Raw genomic sequence first — 21,416 nt, 5'->3', positions numbered from 1 at the left:
AAATTATCAAAGTTTTTCAATCCTGCAGGATCGAACCATTATTTTAATGATTCAAAATAGTGCTTAGGGGAATGGTGTTATATTTTCACCACCATAGTAGGCTTTAAGGAACTCTGGTTTGATTAATAAATCGTGCCATCGGTAAATTTTCTCTCTACCAGAATTGAAGAATGAGAATAACATGCATTTTGTTTGGAACCATGCACAAGTCAGGTGGCTTCTTATGTCGCCACTCTGCTCCTTTATCACACCTTTGTGTCACCCTTTCCCCCTTCGGGTGTTCATAACGTATTAAACAACCCCTTGTAATATGGATCAAGCTGTTGATACTTGATATGGATTCTAATTGTTAAGTATTACACATTTACTTCTAAAATTGATATTCAGCTAGGATTGTACATTTATCTGCATGATAGCATTTCGGCTTGCAAGTAAAATTATATTCTGTCCAAGTGGTAGTGGTGGCAGTAATGATGACATGTAATGCAGCATAACATTATACGTATACTAAGCATAATATAGCATAGCATTCAGGTAAATTGACTGACTGATTTAAGAAGTATGAATTCATTTGATAACTAGCATTTGTAATGACTCTGTTCTTTTGTTTACATTGTTTTAAAATCTTTCTGATACATGTTATATATGCCGAAGCTATTCAATATCATTTCGTGGTTAACCTCCATGTATATTTAAATAGCTTGTGTTTTATTATTTGTTAAGAGTTTTTAAATGGCGTTGATTGCCTGATATTAATTAGTTCAATGTGTTGATAAGTGTTAATTTTTAATTGGGAGTTCAAATTTTGTGTTTGTTTCATTAGCAGTATTTATCTTACTTGGCATCTTTAAATCTTCAATTATTTTTAAAAGGGATTGTAGTTTATTATGGAACCTATTATTTTTTTATTTTTAACTGACTGGAAGCTGTTATTTAGCCTTGGGTGAAATTGATAATTATGCACATAATATTACCTTAAACTTGAGTAATTTGTTTAATTGAAATTCTCCTTTCTTTTAGATATGACATTCCTTGGTTTGCTGACATGATGATAATGGCATCTAATGACATAAATGAAGAAACTATTCTTAGTCTCAATGAACAAGAGCATAAAATTGATTGCTTTGGAATTGGAACTCACTTGGGTGAGGAAAGACTTTGTTATTGGTGAATTATTTATTCATTGACGATTATGTTGGAAAATCTGTGGTAGTCTGTGTGTGTGCGTCGTGGTTAGGGACCTGAAAATCAATAATTCTCCTCGAAAACCAAAACTTAATTAAGTTTTATGGATTAGAATTTTGATACCATGGAATTATGAATTCCATGCCACAATTAATAAATATTTGTGTTATCAAACAAAAATCCATAAATTCACCAGCCATGGCGCATGTATTATTTATAATTATTACTTTTCATATTGGGAGAATGAGGTCTTGGCGATAAATTTTAAAATCATAATGTTGGGAAAAGATTAGGTTGGCATGACCCTAGTGAATTGAACATATTGTGTTGAGCAACACTGTTACTCTGTAAATGTAGTTCAGTAATTGTAATTTTCCACTTATTATCGACAACCATTGAAAGATGTTTTTGTGAGTGAAATGTGGCTATCGCTATGAGTAATCAACTCCTCGGTTTGGCCTCCCCACTTGAACATCCTCACCCCTCCCACTTCCCTGATGCAATATTCTGAATGGAGCAAAACGTCCCTTCTCCATGGCATGTATGTTTCTGAGCATATTATGTTTGCAGGGAGTTAGGTGCTCATGATATAAGTACAAAAATGTTCAGGCCTGTTATTATTCTTACCATTCACTGACTTCTTAAATACATGCAGACCAGGTTTCATACAGAGAGTGAGAGATCATTTCATCCACCATTCTTCCTCTTCTTCGGCTTGAATGACTCGAATGTCATCATAGATATCTTTGTGAAAAAAGTCTGCTTAAAGAGTATGTGATATCCAAGTATTGCATCGCAAAGAGAAGGATCAACAGATGGGGGCTAGTCTACTCGGCATCCATAGCCTTTTCCTCTCTGCTAGTTTGAGGAATACCTAGGTTGCAACCCTTAAAAGAAATTGTTGATGCTTGCTACGCCCTATCCATTTGTGGGCTCTTGTTTGGATAAGGGCTCGGAGAAGAAGAAATGTGGAAATGTGATGTGCCCACTATTCATTGCATTCATGAGACTGTTTCAATCTCCAAATTCTTCCTTTCGAGGCCGTCCTGTCTGCCAACATTCCTTTCAAAGACAGCCTGAAATGCAGTCTTGTTTTTCAACTAGAAAATCCACTCTGATCACAATTATTTGCCTCCACTATCAAGTCTTGTCACTGGGCCATGCTTGGATAGTTCAAATCTAGCATCAAGCATGGTAGAGTGAGTTGAAGTGGCAATGAAAACAGCAAACGGTGAAGTCTGCTATTTGAAACAATGAAGAATGCTGTTCTTTTAGAGGTTTCCGGGTCTTGCATTCCCTGCATATTTCTCCGGTTTCACAATCTGATCAACGCTGGTTTAAAAGGCAACAGTTTCACCAGTTGGAATTTTGTGAAAACCTGAGAAACAAGCAAAGCTCATAAATTATGTCTTTGGTTGTTCAAAAGTGCTGATTTTCAATGTTAATTTGTGGCTTCATGAAATTTTCCTTGCACTTAATAGTAATTGAATATCACCAAGTTTCACTAGAGTGAATGTTGAAGTGAAAGCCTTTTAAAATAATCAAAATGGAACTGAATTGGTTGAATTTACGAAGATAGGCTGAAAAGTAATGCATGCATGCTTGTTGAGTGGGAACAAAAACAAACAGCAAGATCGGGTAAAAAGTACGTTAAAGTACAAATCATAAGTTTCAATATCATATGTTTATTTTTCGACATAGTCGCCGCTAAGGCTAATATATTTCTCCCAACATGCAACATGTTTTTTCATGCCGTCACTGAAAAACTCTTCCGACTTTTCTCGAATCCAGGACTTGACAGCTGCCTTCACCTCATCATCCGAGGTGTAATGATTACCCTTGAGGTGTCTCTTGAGTTGAGGGAAAATATCGGGGGAATAAGGAGGGTGTGGAATTGATTCAAATAATAGGTTTCGCAGAGCCTCTCCAGTTGCGGGGTGCGAGGTGTGTGGATGAGCGTTGTCATGTTGCAAGATTATTTGCGCCAGGCTGCCTTCAACACGACAAACTTCTTCCTTATATATTCCAATATGGTTTGCAATAAACTTTTGAGTGATTCACCAGTCATTTTGAATTGAATCTGCGACATGTTTGCGATTTTTATCGTCTGTGGCAGTGATCGGAGGTCTGCTGCGTGTTTCATCAACAATTATGGCTTTTCCAGGTTAGCTACCACGAAATTTTACTACCCATCGATTGACAGTAGACCTATCAAAGGCATCGTGACCATAAACAGCCTTTTAACGACGACGATGAATCTCAGCAGGAGTCACTTTTTCAGCAGTTAAAAATTCGATAACAGCACGCTGTTTAACTCGCGTTGACATAGCACTAGAACACGTCTCCACACTTCCGCTTCTGAAAATTCACTGGATGAATGTAACGACCTCAAACCTGCGCATGTAAGTTGAGGGGGAATGTTACTTCCATGTGCCACGTGGTGCATTTCTGGAGGTCATTTCGTTTGCGCTCTACAAGCATGTGTGCATACTTTTCAGCCTGCCCTCGAATGAACACATCGCTTTGGAGGGGATGCAATGCATTGGATGACTCTTTTTGAATCCTCATCTGTTGGAAAACAATTATTTAGGCGACCATTCTTAACCAGTCAATCAGATGGTGTGATAGGGAAAATTTTTTGTGTGTGCTTATGGGTAAAAAGGAAGCAATATTATTACATTTTTTTAAAGTTATTATTTGGGGTGATATTACTCGCTTATAATTACAGTGACATGTCAGCGCCAGCCTGCTCTTGGTTGTGTTTACAAAATGGTGGAAATAAACAACCTGCCAAGAATAAAACTTAGTCAAGATGTGGGCAAGGTTACAATGCCTGGGAAGAAGACAGCATTTCGATTATTTGGCGCGGATGGTAAGTTGCTTTCATTTTATGTCTAATGCAGCAGTGAAACATCTGTTTCTAAACTTTATAATATGATAAAAATGTATAAATGTCAATTTATATGAAAGAATCAACCTTGCAAGAAGTCCTCAAGTTTTCATAGTTTGTATAATTTGTGCATCATTGATTTGGCAATTTTTCATTTTGTGATCTCATTACAGTTAACGTATTTTCTAAAGATCATGTCAGAATTATTATGCATTGAAGCTTGTGCATTCTGTCCGATGTTAGAATGATTTAAAATCAGCTGCTTTTCAATGCACAAAACATTTGACTGATTCTTGATTTTTCCAATTTTTATCTGTACTGTAGATGTATGTATTAATATGAATTTCATTGTTTGCTTCTTATATTTCTCAAGGGAATCACCATACATTATACATTAAATTAGTGGTATAGCTAAAATGTCAAATTGTATTGGTTAATTGTGGCACCTTTCCTGGAAATCCGTACACTTCTTTGCAGCCTTAAAATCTTCTCGCACTCTCATTTGCATTGAAAATCAATTTTTACGAAGCATAGTAATGGATTTGTGTATGTATATTTGTGGTGATCCTTGTAGTTAAGGTCATTGCTCTTTTCCATTGGTGGCCACATTACCAGTCAGTATAAAACAGAGGAATTTCGCAGCTGTGTTCTGAGCAATGAGTGATTACTGAATGGGAATAGAAACTGCGACTTCACTTGAATGTGGCAGTTGGATCCACTTAATTTTCAAAGGTATAAAAGTATCTCATTTTGGCATAGATGGCCAAAAGTTTTGATAATTACATATAAATGATGCAAAAAGTGTCTTCTCTGTGAGGGTGTGTTGTGTGTCGTGGATATTGGCTCTGAGATTGCTTATTCAATCCACAACTAATATTTTTCAACTTTTTTATGCTTTAATTCTCCCTAATTTTGTTTTGGTGCTTTTTTATTACCAGTTTTAGCATTCTTTAAATTTTATCATCTGTTGGGCTGTAATTTCTTATATCATATTATTTTTTTATTTTTGTTGGATTTTTTCATACAATTTCTTTTGATATTACAGATTACTGCATGATGTTGTCATTACTACATTTTACTGGGAAATATTTATGTTAATAGCATTGAAAACATTAAATTTGTTGGTGTCAATATTGTCACACATTAAGGATTTTTTTCACTTGAAGTGTGTGATTATTTTCTGAGGACTTCATAATATAATAATGCAGCTACTATGGCACTATCACCCTAGCATATGCCAAAACAAAAATAAAATGCATTAAAATATAGATCCAGGACTGTAGAAAGAAAGGAAAAAATATCAGAAATGAAAAAAAATACCATACTCAAATTTCCCATTCAAAGGATGAAAAAAAAAGAAGAAGAAAGCTAAAACCAACAATAATAAGGCTCCACAACATTAGGAAATATGAACCCTAGTAAAACTGAAAAAAATTGTCCCTAAGTCAGCGTTGAAGCTGCCACTTTGGCGACATAGCCTAGGATGTTGCTATTACACCACACACTTTCTCATATCATAATAAAGGTAGCAGTCATCTGGACAATTGATTGCTATTTTTAAGTCTGATCATCTCATGAACTATTGGCCATTGGGGAGGTTTATGGTAAGGGAGACAAGGGGATTATAAATACCAAAATTCAAGAAAATTGGTCGACAGACCTGGTTGTCCCCTTGTAAGTGGTCCTGGTGCCCCTGAAAAAGTAGCTTTATTAACTTGTGACACGATTCGACTTTGTTTGTGACAACTTAAACAAATGACACTTCATTACACGATGGTAAGATTCATGGTATTAGCTTTTGGCCTTCAACATATTTATGTCAGGCCTCCTACTTATTTGTTGTTTGCTGAGAAGAAGACCGTCATTTGATCATGCTATTTAAATTTGTTTTGTGAATATTGGTTGATGGAACTTATTATCGTTCTCATGATTGATAATTCTTTCTCTGGTGATACTTCAGGTCATGCTCTCATTGATTTGCTGCAGAGATCCATTGAGACCCCACCCGAAGTTGGGCAAAAAGTCCTGTGTCGGCATCCTTTCCAAGAATCAAAACGAGCTTATGTCATTCCTACCCGAGTAGAGCCTCTCTTTAAGGTTTGTAGTTATATTCCTCTCTCATTAATGATGATTTGAGAATTAAATATGGTATACCTATTGGTAAGAGATGAAAAAAATTGGAATTCATTACTGTTAAAAAAATTTTGCATTGTCATCATAATCTTTGTTATCCCTGAAGAAATATGCGTAGAAAATGTTTTCTAGTGTATAAAGGAAGTGCTTGTTTGGGGCATGATTAAATTTTGTCCAAAGATGATGTTTCTGTACTAATGAGCTTTAATTTTTAAAATTTCATAGTCTCTCAGGAAATGGTTTTATTTCTTTGGTAGTGAAATCAGTCGAAAATTTAAGAAAGGAACTATATTGTACTCAAAAAGATAGTATGCCTATATTTAAATACACATTTGATTACCCCATTTAGTTATTTTAGAAATGGTAAGAATTGGTTGAAGGAAGAAATGTCCTTCATTTATAGAAGTATGTTGCATATCTAGTACAGTGAAACTTCATATATCTGTACCCCAAATTTGTGTGAACTTTAAATCCATGTGATTTTCTTATATACCAGAGCACTCTCCGTAAAAATCAGTGCAATCAAAACCTCATTTTACATTCCCGAGAGATTTATATGAAATCTTATAGCCCCGTTAAAATGATAAGCCAAGGTTTATTGAATTTTTATCCAAGGTTTCATTGATAACTGTAAGTTTTTATGCCTACTTCATGTATTGTTTCATAAAAATTAGTTTAGCCAATAAATTGGTTATTTTTGGGGTATGCCTACCAGTTTTTAAAATTTTTGTTGAACTAGTCCAAACTTTTCAAAATATGTCGTTTGTTTTTATGGTTTGCACAGTATTAAAATTCCACCAAGCTGTTAATTGACCTTAGTTACATGTCCTTTTGAAGTTTATTTATATATCTTTAAAAAGATAGAAAAAATAAAAACTTTGAAAATGGAGCAGGATCTGAAAATTCTGCGGGAAGATAGATAAGAAACCGTTCTATGAGAGATGCAATGATTCAGATTTTTCAATGGTGACTCTTTTATACTTAAATGTCTGTCACCTCAGTGTTCATGCACACACATTAATATTTAATCTCAAAGTTACTTAATTTTCACTTCGTAAACATAAATTCAATATTGTTAAACATTTATTTGGATTCATTCATAATTCAAAGGAAATTATGCATGTATTGTTTAGGATTGTAGATCGCGTTTAAAGTTTTCTTCAATTTTGGAATGAAGCAATTGGGAATGCAAACTTGATTTGTAAATGCAAAAGAGGAATTAAATGAATTGTTAATTATCTATAATATATACCTAATTCCTTTTTACTAGAAAGCTGCCTAGAGACATTTGTTTTAGCCGACGCTTCAAAATTTGGTAAAATGCCACTCCAGTTTTATATATATGTGAAAATTACAAGGATTATTGCACCATAATTTATTTAAAAAAGAAGAACTAATCTTGATCATATTATTTATTGCTATATCATATTTACAGGTCTATTGGGAAAATGGGCAGATAGTTGGAGAATTGCCTGGATTAGATGAGGTCAGGCACAGAGTTCAGACATCACTGAAAACGCTGCGCCAAGACCACAAGCGAAATCTCAATCCTACGCCATATAAGGTATGTATGTCATTATGCTTAAACTTCTATGTTTTTTGATGGTTTGATTACACTCGCATCATGTTTTCAATATCCTTCTACTCTTTTCTAGCAAAATTTAATTAATTATTTTTTGCTTTTCACCCAATCATTCTTCTGGTCAGTCATTCACGCAAATAATTGCAAGCAGGCAGTCTATCCCTAGAATTGCCAACAAAAGATGTAACTTCCTGGAAAGCAAAATAGCCAAGACCATAAACTTGATTGGCCCAAGGTTTGTTTAAGAGGGAGGAGGTAAAAATAAAGTGAGGGGAAGATTGGAAATGCACGCCAGGTTATTTGGGTGTGTTTGGGAAACAGTGGCTCTGAGGGTGTGCCTCAATCACGTACAGACAATGCAAAACTAATGAATAAGGATACAAACCTAAAACCACTCGATCAGGAGGGTGCGTCAAGGAATAGCAGTCACTCTCGTGAAACGCATTCACACGTGCACACTCAGGGTTTGCAAGGATATCTCCTCTGCCAGGGACCCATTCTACTCACACAGGAATGAAAAATAAATTGAAATAAAAATCAAAAAAAAAAGGAAGAAGGCCCAAGTTCAGGTTTGCAGTCACTCAATCACTCCAGGGTGTGTTGGACCTTTGTGAATCCCGCTCTCTCACTCGTTTTGAGTTGACAAGGATTCCTCCGATGCCAGGGACCCATCAATCACAAAGATGAAAAAAAATACCAAGGAAAGCAGCAGTGTTGGTAAATGCTGAGGGTAAACTGACAGCAGCTGTTTCGCCAGCCAAGCAGGACTCTTCAGAGAAGAATGAAGTATCCGGTAGACAGGGTTGAATTAATGGGTTGGTGGTAAAGGAAAGGGAGGGAGGGAGGTGGGGAAGCTTGAGGTTGGACCACAGAGGAGGGGCGGGGAGAAGGGAAGTATGTATATTTTATATGCAAATAACAAAATTGAAATCACTCCACGTTTGACGGCTCTAGGGCATTTTTCCAGAATATGGCCAAAAGTGGAAATGAAAGAGTTTTGAAAAATGATGATTATAAGTGCATGAAAGATCTAATGAAGGTAGCAGCGGGGGATGAACTCTCGACAAATCACTCATGATTGAGATTAATGATTTATCAAAATGACTTTCTGAATGAACATAAGTTATTTGAGTGTTTGGACTCTTGGGAAAGCAAAATACCCCGCGTGTAGAATTAGTTTTGGAAAAGTTCAACCGGAAAAACTAGCAATGACACCATTATGACATTTTTCAAAAAGTAATAGCTGGGTAAATATGAAGCATGAATGATGAAGATATCTGGACACTGGAAGGTGTAACCCACCGGAAGCAAAGTGTTAAATGCATTTGGCCGGCTACTGAATTTGAATGATTTTCCAAGCATGCCACTAATGTACTTGTGTCAGCTGGAAATTTATAACTGTCAGTCTCTAAAATAGGAATTGTACAAGTATTGAGACGTCAATAGTCCAGCCACATCACGTTTTTCTGTTACTGCATTGGTGTTTTACAATTGAGGGAACAACACACGGTATTGTATTAATACAGCTAATGTCTCTTTGATTGGCAGGTAGCCGTTAGTGATGTCCTGTACAATTTTATACACGATCTGTGGCTTCAGAATGCACCCATTGGGGAACTCTCCTGAGGTTGAGGTGGGGTGTCTCCTCCTCTTCTGGTGCGGCTGCGTGCCCGTTTAAGGGGTTGGATGTTGCCCCGCCATTTGGTGCTCTGTCTGTTGAGAACCAAACAGAAACATAGGTACCTGCTGTGGTGGTGGTGGTGGTGTGACACTTGGAAGGAATGTGCGGATGAGGTGAGAATTTATGTTTCTGTACCTGCACGAGGGGAGAGAATCTATGAATTTGTTGGTTATTATCACTAAGGTTGCTGATTGGTGTGATGTAAGTTGTGGAATTATTCATTTGCAAGTGCTTGTCAGTCACCACTTGCTCTTATCTGCTACCGTTCCGTGTAAACATCCCGGGAAGAAAGGTTACAGTTTGTGGCTCTTGGAGCTTCTTAGTTGGAATGGAGGATTCCTCAGCATCAACGGTGATCGACAATGAATTTTATGCAAGAGCTAATTTAGAAGGCTATGAGCACGGTTAGAATTATATACATTGAAAAAAAACATTACATGTTGCATATTTTTTTCAAAATCAATGACTTAAAAGCTATCCTAAACATTCTAAAGATTAATATTTTTCATGTTGGAATATAAAACAGAATTTTTATTTTATACAATTTGTTAGTCTGATGAATATTACAAAATAGATGTTTTAGATGACACAAGATCCAATGAAGGCATTTTCTTGGCACAGTATACCTACAAAATGATTGATTTTACATTTTATGATGCTTGTTTTTAATGCTTAATCGTGTGCTGGGAAAGTAGAACTGTGTTTGCAATGAATGTAATCGGAAGACAGTGAATAAATGGGGATGAGCAAATGTTAGAGAAAGGTTTGAAAGCATATCATGGTGATCTGTATATAGGTTTATGTCCTTATGAATAAACGTCATAAGAGTTGTGGGAAGTACAAATGTCTCTTTTTATGACATTGGCACAAAATGCTATTAATATTTATTTTGTCTGTGTTTTTCATTCTTTGTGTACTTAATCAATTTCTGTCATGGGTACCTAATTGCAATTATGATCTTAAATTCTGTGGTGTAATTTTACCTGCTGAAGCCATTGGCTGTGAGACTCTTTATGTCAGCCAACTAAGTTGGATGCATGACACTCAAAGTAAGTATTGTGTTGTGATCCATGGAAGTGCCTGTTTGAAAAAAAGCTCTGTAAAATTTAGATGACTAAGTCTGTTCACAGTTTAGGCCAGGCACCCAGGTAGCTGGTAAGAGTTTAAATTTTTTTTTGCTCAGCTACTTGCATGATTTTGAACATTGGACGCTGCCTTGACCCAGCAAGGTTGTATAAAAAATTCTAAACATGTTGACATATTTTCAGTGAATCCATGGTCTTGTTGAATGTGTCTAAATATATGGAGACTATTACATTGCAAAGCGTGTAGCTATATGTAAATGCATTTAATGTCATAAAACTAAACTTGTAATAAAGACATCTTCAATATCTGATGGAAATATCCTTGTTATCATTGAGTTTATTTTAAGTTACTCCCATGCTTTTTAAGTTTTATTGTGCTGTTTGTTTTCTGTGAACTTATCATACATCCTCAATTGTTGTAAAAATATAAATTCATACTGTTGATGATTGCGTACAAATTTACAGATAGAAATAAATATTATTGTATTTATCTGTTTGGTGTTATTTATGCTTTTAATAAAGAAAACTATGTTGATACCTTATAATTGAAGTAACTGATATTACATCAGCAATTAATTTTATCTGGATAGTCTGTGCATGAATACATTTTTATCCTATTACATTAACTGGGGAAAATCATGACTATAATTTTTAATGATTTCTATTTGGGATTACTTTCATTGCAATATTATCATTATGGGTAATCTACTGGTTAAGGTAGGTTTTGGATGGACACAACTACCCAGTAAATATTGTCTCTCCTAAAAAAGCACAACCCAACATCCTATTCTACAATTAAGTCCCTCTTCACCTCGGTATACTTCCTTCCTCCCTCTTTATTTTAACCAACACACTTACTCAGGGTCCATGTCATTGATTTTCTCCTCCTTGTGAAAGTCTCTTTGCCAAGCGCAATTCTTCTCCTCACGTCCCTATTACTGAGACCATTATGGTCCAAAACACTTCCAAGATACGCAAACTGTTAAACCTGCTCTAGTATTTTCCCTCATATTTTAATGTTTACCTTAGCCTTTTTCTTCCTGGAAAACTAGAGCTTGGTCATCAGCAAGCCTAACTGATTTTATGAATTCCCCACCGGCTTTCACTGCTATCTCCAGTTTTTCCCATGCCTCTTTAATCATCATTTAATCATCGCCGACCCCGGTGGCGGCAGGGTAACGTCCTCGTCGGCCATTCCAAGGGTCGTGGGTTCGATTCCCGCCTGGGTGAGTTTTCCTCCATCTAGGGCTTGGGTGTTTGTAAATGTGACCATTGTTATCGTTGTTAATAGTTCGATGTAAAGGCCAAAATGTGCCGTTTTCGGACTAATACTGAATAAATAAATAAATTTCCTCGACAGGTTCGTAGAGATTGTAATAAACTTCCGCATTTTCAAGGTATGATTGTTAAGTCTAGAATGCAGTCATGTACTATTCAAAATGAGACTCTATTTCCCAGCCTATATGATGCACTGTAATTTTATTTCAGGTTAGAATTCCCAAAAAATATTTGAACCAGTCAGAAAAGATCAAGGTACTTTGATGCTAACACTTAAAATATGAAGAAAATTGCTTTCTTACATTACAAATAAGAAGCTATACACCTGTCAAAGTTTTCTTCATTGTGGAATTCCAATAATTGGGCATCAATGGGCCAAAATGCCTTTAAGCTGCCTTGTTTTCATGTTATGAAGCGTAATCCATGAATGCAAGTTAAAATGACTCTTCTCTCTTAAGATGCCATGAGGCCATTTTAACTTTTTATGTGATGCTGACTTTCTGTTATTTTATTGATATTATTGAAATTTGTAGCAAAGTCAATCATATTCTGTGTCTAATGCAGGGAAGCAACAGTAAGTATTTTCACTGCAAATCGGCTTGCGTATGATAGGTCAAAGTAATACCCTTAATATCCCTGGCCCATAAGAAGAAACAGGCTGATTTTAGAGCACATATTGGATATCAAAAAAATTCATCTTTTGGGCCAGGAAATGTGGTATGTATAATTTCCAATCCTAGTGAAACAAATGGGTCACTTTTTGGAATAATGCACTCTTTGAGCCATTGGATCTAGAAAACTAATTCATATGAGAATGTAAAGGCTCTCACTTAAGGTTCAAGTGAATAGAGCAGTGTTTTGAAGTTTGTTCTAGTTTTCAGTAGTAATACGTTACCCTGTCGGGCAACACCAGGGATTATGCCATTGGGTCTATGTCAGTAACCATCAAGTTAAATTTGGTGTTCAATTATGACAGATGATGTAAGGGTGACCTTAATGCTAAATGCATGTATTTTCTTTAAATATTGCCATTGTGAAGTATGTATCAGAAAAAGGATTCTATTCGTTGATTTCTAATTCTGCCCATTTCCTAGCATCATATCCGGTGGAACCTCAATTCTTTTTTTAATGGATTGTGAAAAATAAAGGAAATGTTGAATTCAGGTGAGCAGGAAATATTTCATAAGAGTTCAGTAATAAAATGTTGTTTATCTATTTTTAATCCAAATGAATACATGCATTGTGGATGCTTGAAGATTATGAAGACACCTGAAGAAAATAATTTTCATTTTTGTTCCGAAGAAGCCTTCAAATTGCATAAATTTTAGGGACATGATTTGTCATTCCGACAATATATTTTCTTGTCTATAAATGCTATATTTGTCAGAAAAGTTTTCACTGATTATGTTACCTTTGATTGGGAAGTTCATAGCCTCTGACTGTTGGTACAAAATGAAGAGGTTGACTTCAAGATCGTTGTATGTTGACTGCTTTCTTATTTTTCTCTTCTTTGATGCTTCTCTGAACTTTGCTTTTTTTGTTCTAATTCCATTTTACCATCCAAGAATTAAGTCTAAATGTTGGTATTCTGAGGTATTTTAGCATAAATATTTTTTTCACTTAGATTAGTATCCATTTCTATAATAATATTTAGTCTATTGCAAAGTGTCCTCAGATTTGTTGTCAGATAACTCATTGCTGGTGGTGAGTGGAAGGTGGAACTACTTACAACCAAGGATACAAAATAATTTACAACTGTCAAAACTAAATAAACAAGCATAAATTAAGAAATGCAATTAATCTTTCATTATGAAAGTCACGAGGACTGTTGAGAGAGCCACCAGTGAACGAACTGCTAACCCAGTGACCAGCTAAGGGATGTCATGATCATAGTGGGTCATCTGCCGTGGTTGGCAAATCCATGGAGGCCTCTTTACCGCCACGTTTTCGTTTCCTGTGCCCCCCTTCTCTTCATGTCCGTATACCCCTCACCCTCTTCCCCATCACTTCGACCCTCCTCAGCCCCATTCCTCATGTTTGGCCCCCCCTCTCCCAGCACCACCTTCAAAAGGCGCTCCCTTTGTAGCGCATGTCCAAGCCTATATCTCTGTGAGCAATCTTCTCCCCCTCCCCTCAGCACCTCATTTTTCACCTGTTGTGCCCATCTCCACCTCATTCTTCTCCACGCCCTCAACTTACATGCCTCTAGCCTTTCCCGGTCCCTTTTCTATTCAGTCCGTGTTTCACAGCCATATGTACAACACAACGCTTCATACTTAACAGTTTTCCAGCTGAATTTCCGTGGCCATCACTCTCTACATTTTAATTTCCTTTTCATTCCAGCTTTTTGTTACCTCCATTCTCAGATATTTGTACCTCTCGACTTGTTCCAGCCTTTCTCCTTCCATTAAATTATTCATTTCCTCTACTTTGATCTTGCTCCTATTTATCACTAAGCCATACTCCTCCATCATGCCAGTAACAACAACAACATATGATTTGACAACATATGGTGTTGCAACACATGATTTGATTATTCTTTTTCCTTGGCAAAAAGGATCATGTCATCAGCAAATCTGATGCACACAATCCGTGTTCCTCCAACTGACAGTCCTGCGTATTCTCTCCGGCACTCTCTGACTAAGTCTTCCACGTAAAGGATAAAGAGGGTGGGGTGAGACAACCCTTGCCTCACTTCCCTCCCAATGTCGAACCAACCCGTCTTCTTTTCACCTATTCTAATACACACTGCCTGGTCTAAGTATAAATTTCCGATCAGTCTTCTCCCTCTCAAGTTCACACGTTTTTCTTTTAGGATTTTCATAAGTTTTTCCCATTGTATACAGTCAAAAGCCTTCATCTAATCAACACATGCACACTACCCTTTCCCCTCCTCCAGACATCGCTCTCCGTTGCTATGCACCATGATTTTGTTTAATCTTCTATTCAGCACTCTTAAGAAAACAATCACTCTGAGTGAGTGCATATCCTTTTCTCATAATCAACTCAATAGAAATCACATCCAAAGCAAAACTTCAATGAAACCCATGTTGGCTTATTCTATTTTTCACAAATGGTACGGAAGGAATAGTCTTCTCTAGTAGGAGGCAGATTGGATGTGCGAGCTGTATTAATTAAAAGTGATGACTGGATTAATGTTGGGCCTGATCTAGAAATGCTAATTGATGCTTGAAGGAATGTTGACTGTAAAATAATTTTGCCTTGCTTTAAGGTGTTCATGTTGAAACTTGAATGAATGCAGGGAATTGATCAATTGAGGAATAATAATAGTTTGAGGTTTTGCTGTGCATTTATGTATGAATACATTAAAGGAATACCTATGATGATGACAAAGGGCATCAAAATTCTGTGGCTTCAGCTCTATCCATGTCCCATCTTCATGGTTCATATATCCTTGTGCAAAATCTCCATTCATTAACCTTATGAAGTCACATTATTTCTGTGAAGAAATTGAGATTCTGAACGAGGTTATTATGCTTCATGGCTTTCATTCTGAAACCACATAGATATTTATGTCATCCCTAAACGGAGTATGGTACCTCCAGGTCATGAAATACCAATCTTGTTCTTACAGAATGTTTAAAAGAATCACAATCTTGGCTTGTCCATCAATTGAGGCCATGGTTACACACAAGGACAATTTCTGACCTCATTACATGCATACCCATTCCCAGATGTTATCCTGATGGACAACCTTTAATATAGGGACAAAGCACTTTCAGATTTATCCTCTCTCCACTCTGAATCAAGCTACCACAAGAATTACAGGGAAGAAATTGCAATTCTGTGAAACCCAGGAAGACATACTGTGGTGACGCCTATACCTCACAGCATTATCTGGTATGCATCTGCCTGATTGTAAGGCAATGTTTTTTGTCAAAATTTGTGATGAAAAAGTAATCCTTTGGCTTAAATGTGAGCTCTGGAGAAAAATCTCTCTCCTGATTCATTGTAATTTGAATTATTTTTCATTGGATTCCAGCTTCAATCTGGAGTTGGCTTATATTCAGACATACGTATAGTCATGGTAGTCCAGGGGTGGGCCTGGGTTCAATTCCTGGCCACTCTCAGCTTCACCCAAAATGAAACCAAATAGTCACATTTCGGGTATCAGATCTTCCTGGGAAACCATAACTGGCACAGGGAAAGGAACTGGTCCCCCTACCCTGCCAATGTGCAACTTGCCCATGCCGTGAAGGGTTTAGAATTAGGTGAGCTCTACCAAACCGACCTTTGAGTTGATTACCATGTTTATGGCTCTTTCGTAGTGAATATGGTTTTATACATTACTTTGTGTTTTCCCTGAAGGGAGGAAACTCATAATATATTAAACAAATCATTGAGTTGGCCTACCATTCTGGAAAATCAAAAATACTTGGAAGAAACTGGAATTTTGGGGATAAAATGTTTAACATGGGAGAAGTAGGCTGTCAGTTATCTATTCTCATTTATTTTCCATTAGAAATTCTCATGCGGACATACCTTGCACAGCCAATGGCAGAAAATCAATTTAGATCAACCTTTTAAAAATGATATGAAAGTAAATTATTAAATTGCTTCGTCTTGTGCATCCTGGGATGAGGGCAGTTAATTATTGGATTCTCAACTTATCAAAAGGTTAATGAATCTGCAAGAGTAAATTTAACTCGATTCTGTTATGATTAATGAAGGGGAGAAATAAACGTGCCCAAAATAGTTGCTTTACTTAATAACTATGGTTGTGGAAGTTATTAAATAATTATTTCCTTTAGAAAGAATCGGGTATCTGATTTCCAAATATTGTGCGAACCATGGGTTTTACTGTTAGATTGAGTGAAACAATGGTAATACCAAGCCTACAATTACTATAAGTCGTGGAAACAATAGGAAGAGGGAGAAGTCAATGAGATCAATGGCCCAACTTTCAAATGTAATAATTTACTTAAGCTTTTGAATGCCTTAGTATTGTCTTAAGAAACTCGTTAGATATTTTCCAGTGACGACCCACCAATAGTCTAATTAAGGAACAAGTAAATTCTATATTAAGGTTTCTTCTGTGCAAAAATTCACCTCGGTAGTGTCAATGTGATAAGAATGTCAAGTGAATCCCCCCACAAGTTATTACTAATGTGATTGAAAATAATGCTAAAAATTCTGCAATGAAAATTGACTTTGCTATTAACATATTTTATTCATATTCATTTCATTTTAGGGCCATTTTTGAAACTTAAAATTTTCAATCTCACTTCCTTCAATGATAACTAACAGTTGGCCATGTTTTCCACTGATTAATGTTTCCAAGAAATTATGAAAGAATATTATAGCACTTATAAAAAATTGTAATAGTCACTATAAATTTTTCTGGAATCCTCATATTCTGACTGACCCAACTGATAATATAGTTGAAGATTGATTGATTGGTTGGGGAGATACATGATATTTAGTAAGAAATTCCACCTTGCTTAGCACGCCTAGAAAATGGAAGACATCAGGAACTCACAGAAGTTAGAGAGACAATAAAATAAAAACTGTTAGAAATAGATATTATCAAGTCGGCAGTTATACTGCAGTCTATGGGTAGGATGAAACATGCCAAGTTCCATCTGATACAATAATGGGTGCAAAACATTTGTTTTGGTAAACTAATGTTAAGTGACCATTGGCTGACAAGGCTGTACACCCATGTAAAATCATCTCCTTTCTCTCGAAGCTAAGTGTAAGTGAAACTGCAGATAAATTTGGATAAAAAACTAAGCCATTTGGATATGCTCTTTTAAGTGCTTTATTTTAGTTTATAAAATGATTTTATTACAAAACAAAAATGTTATGTACAAATAATCCATGAATTAGTGCCCAAAAAAGAAAGGCCTTTATGACCATTCAAAATAACAAAAAATACAGACGACAAAGCATTTAGAGAAGCTAAAAGCATACCTTTATCTCAGACTACACATTAGTTTACATGAAACATTCACGAATTTGAGATTGTTCAGCATGTATATTTCATTGGTTCTTTTCCTTTATTTTTTTAAGAAAACGTCTGTCTTCAAAGATTAACATTGGTTACATAGTGAAATAGAAGAAGTAGGTAGAGTTCACTTAATCTTGGTGTAATTTATATTTCTCTGGAGGAAATATGTCCTCGGAGAGTTGCTTCGCTAAAAAGTATATCTCAGCAAGAGCAATTATTAAAGCACATATAATACCTAGCAACAGACGGAAACCAAAGTCAAGTGAACCAACGATAAGTTCCACTCCCAAAAATCCAAACATGAATCCTGCTACCACGGATAATACAAATTGAAAGACTGCAATCAGCTGCCGATTTATCTGCTTCACTGGAAAAAAATAGTAAGCATTTATTTGAAAGCTATTAAGTTATAGATTACTTTTGTGCATGCATAGTACTAACTAGGCTTCTTAAATTTACTGGTAAAAAATAACTTTTTATTGTTCTGAAATTATAAAAAAGCTAGTTGTGGATTTGCTTTGATTGGTTTATCATTGGTCTTTTTTAAAACAGGACTTCTACTTTCTACTGCCCAGATATCACCAATTGGCCAATGGTAAAACAAGTGTAATTGACCTGTTTTATTGTTAGTTATCAATAATTTTCTATTGATAAGTCTACATTAAGATCATCAATCATTAGATTGATTCTGTGAATAGCACAGAAGCATATTAGCATAAGAAGAATATTAATTCGATTAATAAGAATTTTTACGCTAACCAGGTGCTATTTCGGAAGTTTTTCAAAGGGCCTTAATACAACTTTCATCAAAGAAGACGAAAGGAATGCCAGTGAAATTGAATCATTTAAAATGAATAAGAATGAGGGTACAACCAAAATTGAAGTCTTCGAAATTTGCCTACCACATCCAATTTCTTTTTAATGATGTGATTTCATAAAAAGCACTTCACCGAAACATTAATTAGCGATAATTGCATATATATATATATATATATATATATATATATATATAGTATGTATAAAACTTACAATGGTACGAAATGGTTTCTTGAGGCTCATGCTTTCTGTTTACATCAACATTTTTTGTCATACGCCTATAATCTCTCTCATCTTGCTCCAAGCGTAGCCTCTTCACCCTCTCTTCAAGGACTGGGTTTCTCTTTATAGGCTTAGGCATTGGTAGAACTACCTGACAGTCTTCTAAAAGGCTATGTAAACAAAGGCCATGATTCAATCCACGGCTCTCAGCATACTTTTCATTGCCATGCAATTGCTCAAGGACCCATTCAATGTCTTTAACAGTGAACAGAACTACAAATGAGGATTTTTCATCGTCTTCCTTTTCATTTGATTTCACACTATTAAGTTCTCGAAGATCATTGATACATTTTGGCATAGACTTCTTGGCCTTGTCATCAAGTTCAAGTTCATTAATGACCGCAAATAATCTTGCTGATGGAATTATCTTAACTGATGGATCTTTAATCGTCTCCATAGCAGGAATGTCTTAATAACAATTTGATACTTATTATTTCAGTTGAAGGGCTCCTTTATACTAGCAATTGACTTTACTGTTCAGCTTCTAATTTTTGCCCGAGCTGTTCGTAATATTCCCTCATTTCTTTTTCCTTCTCACCAAATGTTATTTCCACTTTAGAACACTTTTGTGTCATATCTTCCACAAACGCTTCCCATTCGGCTTTGCGCCTCTCCCTGTTGTTGGCAAGTGCTCGGTCCTGTAAATGGAAAATTAAACTTCCTTTATTTACCTTGAACATACTTTTAAATTACTAATGGATGGGTTCGAACGGAATATTACCGAAGTTTACCACAAAAATGTAATTAGAAAAACTGCAGTGCAAACTGGGGAAATTGAACGGGAAAAGAATGTGTCAAATTGAAACTCGTATATTATCATATCTTACTGGGCAGTATTCCTCTTCTTTTTCCAGAATTCGATTGCACATGCCCACCGCCACCTCTAAATTAGCATTCAACGTGGGGAGGTGGACATCAGACGAAAGCTTCAACCGGTCAATTTGAGTCTCTTTAATCTCAGTAACTCTTTCCAATATTTGAAAAATTTTCTCCACCTCCCTGTCAGCTCTTCTTTCCTAAAATATCAACTCTATGTATAAGCTCTACGTTCTATTAATTTGTATTCAAAGTGAAAATTAAAGCCAAAAGTCTTACTTCAAATTCCTTCAGGAAATACTTGATTTCACCTTGCAAGAAAGGCCCGTGATCAAAGAGGCGAGTCCATATTTCGCCTGAATCTGGAAATGGTTACTTACAAAATCAGTCAATACATTTTTTATAATTTAGTCTAAAAATATTTTATCAAGTATTCATTTTCACGAATCATATGATCACAAAACCAACCCTTTACAACTGCTGCCATCTTCTGCCACCGACTCGCAACCTCACTCTCATCCCTCCCAGGCTCCCTGGTCAACAGAGGGAATGATGGGTAAAGTTGTAGATGCTGCGATGTTGCCAAAACTCCCAGAAATCGTCACAGTAGCCTCTGATCGTTAGTAGTAGGTTGGTGCATGGGAAAGTGAAAGGTTTGTCATCACATCGCAATGTGAGAGGAAGCTCAACTTTGTTTTCATTTTGTGTTTTGTGGATAGTGTAAAATAAAACCTTCAAAATGCCTGGTCTAATTGGTGTAAGTGAATTCGTGGAGGAGACGCGGGAGGATTACAATTCGCCGACGACTTCGACCTTCGTGTCGCGTATGCCTCAATTCCGACAGACAATAGCTGCTTTGGAAGAGGTAAGCAGATGCAATGTAATACGGGGCATTTTTGTTGATGGAGCTGTAATTTGATAAGCGATGATTTGGATGTTGTGGTAAAAGTTGGAGTAAAACAGATATTGAATGAAGGAGTGGATGTCAAGGGGAAAAACGAAAATTTGGGAATTGAACCGTGCTCTAGATTGAGCCAATAACGTCAGTTTTCGTGAATACATGTCAACTACTTTTCCCACTCAGCTGTTTTGCAGTGTCTCTACCTGAACATTTTCATTGGAATCAACATTTTCCAGTGGCCATGATTAAAGTGCTGTACAGTCAGTACCCATCTGTTCGTCAGTATCTCTTAAAATTCGGAAAAAATGCCAAATTAATTAACTTTTCCGTTTAGTTTCCGTCGATTTCTTCCCTGGCAATTATTATTTGTGAATCCTTCTTTTGTTGTTATTTGTCTTGCTCCCAACTTTGTCGACGAGTTGTCGAAAGAATGTTTACTTCAAGGTTCTGGTTGTCGTCTTTGCAATAGCATTAAAATAATCAGTGTTTTGAACGTAACTTATATAGGCGTGTTGTCTCAGCGGCTTGCCTTCACGATAATATTGATTCTTTGTCGAATCATCGTCTTTCGAGGCTTTTGGAAAATCATTCACATGAGTATAGGTATATATCGGGTGGTATTTCTGCCTGCGTTGTCAATTTGAGGAAATTGATTAGGGAAAGCCATATCATATGATTTGAACTCATCCTGAAAAGATCGGTACCCTTAAAAGTGCGTTCAACTCATTATTGGAGCGCCCTTAATATGGTGGGTTAGTACTAGTGCAGTTTTGGGATAGTAGCGGATTGGGGTGTT

General features: G+C 36.2%; 4 protein-coding genes across 10 annotated transcripts in view; 2 read left to right on the top strand and 2 right to left on the bottom strand.

Annotated features, from left to right (window-relative positions):
- Window positions 1-10,873, top strand: part of Naprt (nicotinate phosphoribosyltransferase) — a 69,248-nt gene extending 58,375 nt beyond the window's left edge. For all 5 annotated transcript variants that reach the window (XM_071585970.1, XM_071585973.1, XM_071585971.1 and 2 more), the window contains 5 exons: window positions 1,021-1,145; window positions 3,914-4,057; window positions 6,036-6,172; window positions 7,644-7,772; window positions 9,339-10,873. In XM_071585970.1, the coding sequence (XP_071442071.1) occupies window positions 1,021-1,145; window positions 3,914-4,057; window positions 6,036-6,172; window positions 7,644-7,772; window positions 9,339-9,416 (613 nt within the window). In that variant the 3' untranslated portion in view covers window positions 9,417-10,873. The remainder of the gene's footprint in view (window positions 1-1,020; window positions 1,146-3,913; window positions 4,058-6,035; window positions 6,173-7,643; window positions 7,773-9,338) is intronic.
- Window positions 10,874-17,600: 6,727 nt separating this feature from the next.
- On the bottom strand, window positions 17,601-19,300 carry LOC139688222 (transmembrane protein 199). Its single transcript, XM_071585658.1, has 2 exons — window positions 18,835-19,300; window positions 17,601-18,172 (listed from the first exon to the last, which is right to left on the bottom strand). The coding sequence occupies exons 1-2, from the start codon at window positions 19,298-19,300 to the stop codon at window positions 17,934-17,936; spliced, it is 705 nt and encodes a 234-aa protein (XP_071441759.1). The 3' UTR covers window positions 17,601-17,933.
- A 73-nt stretch (window positions 19,301-19,373) lies between these two features.
- Window positions 19,374-20,266, bottom strand: Muted (biogenesis of lysosome-related organelles complex 1 subunit 5). Its single transcript, XM_071585659.1, has 4 exons — window positions 20,188-20,266; window positions 19,999-20,081; window positions 19,731-19,919; window positions 19,374-19,541 (listed from the first exon to the last, which is right to left on the bottom strand). Exons 1-4 carry the CDS (start codon window positions 20,204-20,206, stop codon window positions 19,374-19,376), a joined length of 459 nt encoding a protein of 152 aa, XP_071441760.1. The 5' UTR covers window positions 20,207-20,266.
- Window positions 20,267-20,330: 64 nt separating this feature from the next.
- Window positions 20,331-21,416, top strand: part of Asap (ArfGAP domain of ASAP) — a 165,894-nt gene continuing 164,808 nt past the window's right edge. For all 3 annotated transcript variants that reach the window (XM_071585656.1, XM_071585655.1, XM_071585654.1), the window contains exon 1: window positions 20,331-20,584. In XM_071585656.1, the coding sequence (XP_071441757.1) occupies window positions 20,459-20,584 (126 nt within the window). In that variant the 5' untranslated portion in view covers window positions 20,331-20,458. The remainder of the gene's footprint in view (window positions 20,585-21,416) is intronic.

The sequence above is a fragment of the Hetaerina americana genome, unplaced genomic scaffold, assembly GCF_022747635.1.
Source record: "Hetaerina americana unplaced genomic scaffold, ioHetAmer1.1.p SCAF_2, whole genome shotgun sequence".
Classification (NCBI taxonomy): Eukaryota; Metazoa; Arthropoda; class Insecta; order Odonata; family Calopterygidae; genus Hetaerina; species Hetaerina americana.
The sequence above is the reverse complement of the archived record's forward strand: the minus strand, read 5'-3'. Positions and strand labels throughout refer to the sequence as shown.